Here is a 7357-nt window from a genome sequence, read left to right as displayed (position 1 = left end):
CACTTTCCACCCACTCACCGGCCGCAGAGTACTGTCTCACTCCCTCTCGGTGAGAGTCTCAACTCTTCGCCAACCAGTTTTTTAGTCTCCTATATACTAAAATAGAACAGGCAATCGCTGTGCTAACTATCAGTCTGTCACTGACAATTTGTAAATCTGACAATTTGTCACAGTAATCTGACAAAACGGTTGTGCTCATCACTCATCAGAGGGCTGGGGCCCGCGGGGGGTCACATCAATATGTGGCAAAATGCACAATCTCAACCTGCTGGTCTGTGCTGGAATCGCCTAGAAGGGATTTATATTATATATTTTTCTCTTTTTTTAAAAACAAAATACAAGAAGGATAGCAGGTAATAACAATTTGTATTTTTATCACATAATATATTTAGCAGTCCGTACGCGACAAAATCTGAGAGATGCTTGGAGAAGCTTTTGTATCTCATTTTATACGTGTACACAAGAAGAGAGACCGAGAGAGAGAACAGAGATTTGTGAAAAATGAAAAATGAATCGCGCCAAAAAATTGCACAGTGCTTCTAAAATGGGCACGATGATGTGTATATGATTCACTACATCTGAAGCGAACAAAATAGTCTTTCTGGCTTACCAGTATTCATTATAAGCAACCAGTGCAGTGTAACAAGTGCAGTGTAGCTCAATATTGTGCAAGGGCTCTTAGGAATTGCCGACATACTCGCAGATACAGATTCGATCGTCATTAACATCAAATGCAAAAACATTTAGCCAACACTCCACTCTAGTATGAGGCCCGACAGTAGTTGTAAGTATCAGATCTATTTGGGTGATGGACACTGATAGCCAGGATAAAGTTATCGATCAAACTTCGAACTAGAACTGGTGATACGAACGAGAATGCATACTTTAACACGCACACACTCCACGATGCGTGATGCCGAGCCCCGTTTTAGGCAGCAACCTGCTCACGGGAAAGGGGTTTCTTCACATAGTCACGATATGCTTCAAGAGGGTATGTATACCAGCTCTCTCCGCCTCAATTTAGCTCCACAAAAAAAGACACCCCACTTCATAAAGAGAGGTTCATATCGAAGAAAGTCGTCTCCCGATGCGCCTCGAGCTCCAAGTAATTTTTCGAATCTGCAACTAAATACAGCAGCCACTGTTGATGAATTGTGCGCACAGCAAAACGCCAGCAAGGAGGCGATTGCACTATTCCTACAAAACAAGCGAAAGGCGCCTATGAGTTCACTTTCGTCTCGTTCTTTGAGCTCACTCGCTACTAATCCTCCGACAGTAAAGGAGGAGGAAGAGGTCATTGACATCTTGCCAGTGGTTACAAACGATTTGGAGGCATCTGGTACTGTGGAGGTCGTGATTGACGACGACGACGACGACGGTAATGATCACTTTACACTGATGGATTTTCTAAAGTCAACTCAAGTGGTTGATATCTTAGATCAAGAGATGTCACTTACGGATTTTTTACGGGTATCCGAAGACTTTGGTCCGGGAAAAATCCAAGCCGGGCCGGACTCCAAGGGTAGTATTAGTGGGGTAAATTCGCAAACAAACTCACCTGCGACGGATGTACTCAGTTGTAGCAGCAGCAACAACAGTATGGCTAGCGGAAAAAGCCTCGGCGAAGCTAAGAAAGCTACACTCTGCTCGAGTCCCAGATACGATGCACAAGGGGGTGAAAACCCGATGGGGGAGGACACACCCGAAAGCAAACTTAAAGCACCTGATGGGCTTGCGAATGCAAAGCGAACATTTGTTCACAGGAGTAAGAGTATAAATAATATAGAGAACACAAAACGAAGTGGTAGTTTCAAAGGCTTACTAAGGAGCAAAAGCAACACCGCGAGTGATAGAGTCCAGTGCGCCGCTGTAGCTCCAGCACTTACACCGACACAGATACTCACACAAACTAGTTTAAATACAGGCGTCCATGAAGTCCCTATCAAAATCATACACCCAAACACACATAACAATTGCTCACATGTCTCATTGACGTCAACAAGGAATAAACCCAGGGCAGAGCGTGTACAGAGTATGGGCCAGGAAAAAGATATGAGAATAGGCCAGCATAGCAACGACCAGCAACCGCAATTAAGGAAGCAGTCTGCCCCCGTTTCTAGCAGAAACAGTTGCAGTAATAGCAGTCTCGGAGATAAGGAGAAGGACAGTGAACGGGAGTTTAAGGAAAAGGATATTCGCAGTTCACCCAAATCACCCACAAAACATATATCGCGGGCGTGGAAACGTGTAACGGAAATCAAATCGTCGTTTATATCCACTCCTAGCAGCACGGACGGTGATAACAGTTCCAACAGTCAGATCGATAGTAATAACGGGGAAGGGCCTATTTTCGGCACCTACCAAACCAAGGTTAATAATGCTAAGTGCTCGAAGACGAGAGAGTGCGTAACCTGGGGCGGGGTAGATTCAGTCACTGCCAAAACACCCCAGCACATGTACAAACACATTCGCGCAGAAAGCAAAAGTGGTATTCCACTATCGGCGAGCGATGAAGGTTCAGAGATGAGCGGAGCGTGTGTGCAACCGCCTCTTGCGGTCGCTAGGCAACGACGTTCTTTGCCAATGAATGAACTAGCGCCATTAAATGCGGACTCGGTGACATGCGATAAGGTATTCCTACATGACGAGTTATTCGAAGGCTGCTGCAACAACACAACTGGGCTGGCGCAAGGACTCGGGTAAGTTTTAAACAGGTGTATTTCGAATTAGACCAAAATTTGATTGCTCTACAGACTTACAATACAATGGCTATATATATTTATACACCTTGCCCCATTCTTCACATAGCATATGGGCCGACAAAGATGATTCGACATATGCCGGTGAATGGTTCGAAGGAGAGCCTCACGGCTTTGGCTCATACGCATCCTTGTCTCGGCGCTGCTGGTTTGAGGGACGTTTTGTAAAGGGACAAGCACACGGATTTGGAAAGCTTCTATTTATCGATAGATATACCCTGGATCCAGTGTACTTCTACGGCGAATTCAGATTCGGAAGGTATGAATAATCTCCGAACAAAAAATTCTAGAAGATATCACGTAAATATTTTGACATTCTCATCTATTCTAATGCGAATCTACCAGCACTGCGTGTTCTCAAAGCTTATTCTCCAATACACATATAGATACATACACGGGTCGCTTCCCAAGGACGAAAGGCAGAGAGCCAACAACGCCGTCATCATCGCACGCCGTGCTAGTTTCTGCGCTAACAAGCAAAGCGGTGAAGCTATGCGGTCTATTGTGACAAATCGACTGCAGACATGGACGCGACGGATAGTGGGGCAGCCAGGGTCGATTCCAGCACAGCACTGTCCGTCACCACGCATAGTCACATCCGTGAAGGCCAGCTTCTATTGGCTGGATAATCCTGTGCTCAAATGCCAAGTTTATTTGCCACAGATAACTACTGAAGCTGTGGTGGCCAGGGGTGGCCATATCAAGAAACGATGAGTACGCGCTACGCACATGACGTATAGTCTCCTTTCTACACCGAACTCAACGTCATCAAAATCGATCAGGCGCGAAGAAAAACGAATGACTTCTGACAGCCTAGAGGGCTGCCATTAGTGGATTGAGCTTGAGTGTACGGATCACATTGCAAGAGCACATTAACAAATAGGGATATCATATCAGCCATTTGCACACGTACTGGAGTGTGCAAGTGAATACAGTAAGGTGACATTTTATCGAGAATACTACAAATTAAGCCCCACACAACAGAGGCATCCAGACAAGAATAGCCAGCGCCATAGCTGGCTCAGATAAATTTAACAGATTTAGATTTTATAAGAGATACCCTTCAATTGATAATTAAATTAATACTAGACTCACTAATTATGAAGAACGGTACGTTGTTTGGAATAACATATCTATATTGAGTAGGAACTGTACACCGAGTAGACATACGCAGATTGCAACAGCTTTTTGATGTATTGTAAGGAGGTCAATAGTACACAATTTGAGGCGGAAAAATCTGAGGGAGTAATCACGACCTACTTTGATCACAGAAGTAACATGTATACGTTCTTGAGCCGCATTACAAACGCAGGCTCGTGACCGTTATACCAAGCTATTCCGTTTACCACTGGCAAGCAGAAAAACAGGCGGATGCCTCTCGCAACTAAATTATTATGAACCCACAGATAGGTCGTGTGAACTTGCTAAACCTCTTCGACTATTGCTGTAGTTTCGCTTGACTTGTAAGAATTGCAACGCCTATGCACTCGGCGTTGCAGCCATCATATCGAGGCTCTATTCTCGATAGCATCACTCAGAGCTGGGTACTACCAACCGAGTCACACAAGTGCGGATAATTGCAATCACACGGGGTCGACTTAGTTTCACGGAACGTCAGCGATATCTAATAAGTTGGAAGTCGGTTACACATGCCAATTATTAGGACTTATATTGCATCAAGCGTCACAGAACAAAGCAACCAAACTAAGTATCGGCCAGAAAAAGAATTTTAAAAAAGAATTAAAAGCACGTGGCAATTGATTGTCGATATGATACCAACACGGCAAGAAAGAGACCTAGAACCAACAAGTTTCGTATAGGTTTCCACATAATCTAGTGCAACAACTCACCCTGAACTGCCGTTCTCGGAATGAGTTATCCACATAGTCAAACCTCGTCTCGGTAATAGCGTGTGTCCAGTCATACCGGACTTCCCCTGTGAATGCAACCAGCGATCGTGCAGGTACAAGCACAGACATCGCTCGCCCATCTCTGTGTTTGAACTCCATCACAACCCGCCCACACAAGCTGACTGATATGATCGCGCCCCTGAATGGCGAGTGTGTGTCTACGTGCGCAGATATCCCTGCCCCTGATGTATGTATGTAGCCGACATTTCATTACCTTCGATAAGAAACATTTATTAGAACAGCTCTCTTGTGCAATACTCAATCCAAATTAAAACAAAAAGAAAACTGGTATTGCCTGTTTGTATAGTGCACACCTACCTGGTTTGTACTCATTCACTGTTAGCTGGTCTGGCACTGGTACGGGTTCCACGGGTGATACCTCATCTACGGGGTTTAAACTCTTCATACGCCGAAGCTTTCCTATTATAATGTCCTGCACTTCTTGGGGGAACCCCGGCATACTATCGTCCGCGTGCCGATTGGTGGAGTAGTTGAATCGGATGCTGGATAGGGCATCAAGTGCAGGTAAACTTAGTCGGGCAATACTATAGTCAGATATGATCCTCAAGATTTTGGTTCATGCGAGGACACTATTGGAAGCCTCATATACACGCTACATCGACAGACATAGTATACAAATCAACCGCCTGATGAATCTAAAGGTAGCACACTATTGTAAACACAGTCAGAGGTACACAGCTAATATAAATGCATTATTTGAAATATATATTCTTATAAACCACAGGTATCAGGAAAATCTTGACCCTGCATAGGTACATACGAGACTCTGGAGCCTTTACCTAATATCGATGTGCCCGTTGTAGAAAGCCTCACAAGCGTACGCAAGCAATCGAACATGTCTTTGTCCATCAATATGAGCGAATACGCCCTACTACGACACCACGTGTCGCCAGAAATGTCGCATACATGAGCGTTTTTGAGATAAAACATATTTATTGTCAGACAACCTGAGCAACTATGAAATTGTACCACGCGTAGCATGTATAGAGGCGTTCGACAAGGAACACAACAGTGGAGATGTGATAAAACAAAGTTTACATAACAATATATTCAAGATATCAATATCGCCCGCCTGCTGTTTGGGCGCAGTGGACGATGTTCCATCAATCGTATATACTTCGCGACAGCAATGGTAAACTCACATGTCACCTTGTGGGGATCATAGTACACAGAACAATACTCAGGGACATATAGTAAACTCGCATCACTCTAGATTGCCTAAAATATCTCAGATCCGTGATCCGGCGTCACCACACCATTTGCAGATATACGAAAGCAACGCATCCACACGCATTGCATCACAACGCATCCACACGCAACGCATCCTCACGCATTGCATCACAACGCAACTATGCCCTCGTAGCTTGCAAAATATAATTCAAAGCGCAGAAAGCGTCACTAATGTTCACATAAAAATGTCCATATACTGCGAACAAAGCATAATCGGTACTCTTATCATTTCCACACGGCATACCCGTGGTGCTGCACACGCCTCCTGGACAATGGCTCCCATTTGTATCTATCCAGACATTGCTTAAGAGTGCTTTCCTCTTCGGCAGTGATAAAGTTCTCCACAACCACTAGTCCCGGTACAGCTCGAGCATCCTGCACAGTAGCAGGCACAGGTAGCTGAATGGAGTCTTCGATTAGGTATTCTACAAGAAGTGGTATACTCGCTTCTTTGCTATAAGTCCGCTTTAGTAGTGTGCACGCACGGCCCGCAAGTGCCTTGTGTGCGTCTATGGCACACTCAAGTCCTTCGTATATCACTACACAGTACGTCTTACCCGGGAAATTCAGCAGGTATGCAATCTTCCCAAGCAGACTACAGGCAGCCTCGAAGTCGTCCACTGCGATACCTTGCTGGTTGCCTGCGTTTACCAGACATACTGCACGTGTCGGTGTACTACTTATTTCTGCCCCACTTTTGGCAAGATACTCATACGCTTTTTTATCCTTCATAGTATAGTCCTACCACAAACAATTTCTTCACTATATCTATTAAAAGAGGTTTACAGACTCACAGCGAACAGGTGTGAGATCATTCGTGCATTTGTATACAGAGCGAGCAGCTAATACTAAATTGATCACAATTACCCGGCCAAATATACTAGATATATAAAATGTTGGTCCCGTGTGAACAAATTATGTGCATAAATCTTGGGGTAAAGTATTTACATGATGTAGTGACGCTAGAGTCTACTACTAGTAGAGGTCAGTACATAATCATTTTAAAATCATGAGCACACCTGAGAAAAAGGCAAGGATATACTTTGCTGGATCCATTCGTGGGGGTAGAGAGGATCTAGAGATATACAAAGAATTAATTACCTATCTACAGACCAAAGGGACCGTATTGACTGAGCACATTGGGTTGGACGACCTCGATGACCTAAACAAAGAGAAGAAACGTACAGATGTGGATATCTGGGAGAGGGATATGGAATGGCTATACAGCTGTGATGTGATTGTAGCTGAAGTGACACGGCCATCGTTGGGTAAGTAAGAATACATAAATATTTGCTTCTGTGCTTATTTTTAAAACACAATGCAAGGCTTTGTACGCAGTTCATACACGAGTACACACACACACACACACACATATATATATATATATATATATATACACACACACACACACACACACACATACACACACACACACAC

General features: G+C 44.2%; 3 protein-coding genes across 3 annotated transcripts in view; 2 read left to right on the top strand and 1 right to left on the bottom strand.

Annotated features, from left to right (window-relative positions):
• The first annotated feature begins 696 nt into the window (after positions 1-696).
• On the top strand, positions 697-3854 carry SARC_00351 (hypothetical protein). The gene is made up of 3 exons (XM_014305954.1): positions 697-2699; positions 2809-3018; positions 3146-3854. Exons 1-3 carry the CDS (start codon positions 877-879, stop codon positions 3471-3473), a joined length of 2361 nt encoding a protein of 786 aa, XP_014161429.1. The 5' UTR covers positions 697-876; the 3' UTR covers positions 3474-3854.
• On the bottom strand, positions 3831-6776 carry SARC_00350 (hypothetical protein). Its single transcript, XM_014305953.1, has 4 exons — positions 6165-6776; positions 4988-5172; positions 4610-4851; positions 3831-4383 (listed from the first exon to the last, which is right to left on the bottom strand). The coding sequence occupies exons 1-4, from the start codon at positions 6650-6652 to the stop codon at positions 4294-4296; spliced, it is 1005 nt and encodes a 334-aa protein (XP_014161428.1). The 5' UTR covers positions 6653-6776; the 3' UTR covers positions 3831-4293.
• A 114-nt stretch (positions 6777-6890) lies between these two features.
• SARC_00349 (hypothetical protein) overlaps positions 6891-7357 on the top strand; it is a 1537-nt gene continuing 1070 nt past the window's right edge. The window contains exon 1 of the mRNA XM_014305952.1: positions 6891-7188. Coding sequence (XP_014161427.1) covers positions 6930-7188 — 259 coding nt within the window. The 5' untranslated portion in view covers positions 6891-6929. The remainder of the gene's footprint in view (positions 7189-7357) is intronic.

Source organism: Sphaeroforma arctica (genome assembly GCF_001186125.1).
Source record: "Sphaeroforma arctica JP610 unplaced genomic scaffold supercont1.10, whole genome shotgun sequence".
Taxonomy (NCBI): Eukaryota; class Ichthyosporea; order Ichthyophonida; genus Sphaeroforma; species Sphaeroforma arctica.
The sequence above is the reverse complement of the archived record's forward strand: the minus strand, read 5'-3'. Positions and strand labels throughout refer to the sequence as shown.

What these genes read in the sequence shown, in the direction of transcription:
- SARC_00351 (XM_014305954.1), top strand. Translation starts at nt 877, where the DNA reads ATGCATACTTTAACACGCACACACTCCACGATGCGTGATGCCGAGCCC. An exon ending in GGGCTGGCGCAAGGACTCGG is followed by an intron (nt 2,700 to 2,808) that starts GTAAGTTTTAAA and finishes TTCTTCACATAG; the next exon opens with CATATGGGCCGACAAAGATG. An exon ending in GGCGAATTCAGATTCGGAAG is followed by an intron (nt 3,019 to 3,145) that starts GTATGAATAATC and finishes ATACACATATAG; the next exon opens with ATACATACACGGGTCGCTTC.
- SARC_00350 (XM_014305953.1), bottom strand. Translation starts at nt 6,652, where the DNA reads ATGAAGGATAAAAAAGCGTATGAGTATCTTGCCAAAAGTGGGGCAGAA. An exon ending in AGTGAATGAGTACAAACCAG is followed by an intron (nt 4,852 to 4,987) that starts GTAGGTGTGCAC and finishes TACATACATCAG; the next exon opens with GGGCAGGGATATCTGCGCAC. An exon ending in TCCGAGAACGGCAGTTCAGG is followed by an intron (nt 4,384 to 4,609) that starts GTGAGTTGTTGC and finishes CCAACTTATTAG; the next exon opens with ATATCGCTGACGTTCCGTGA.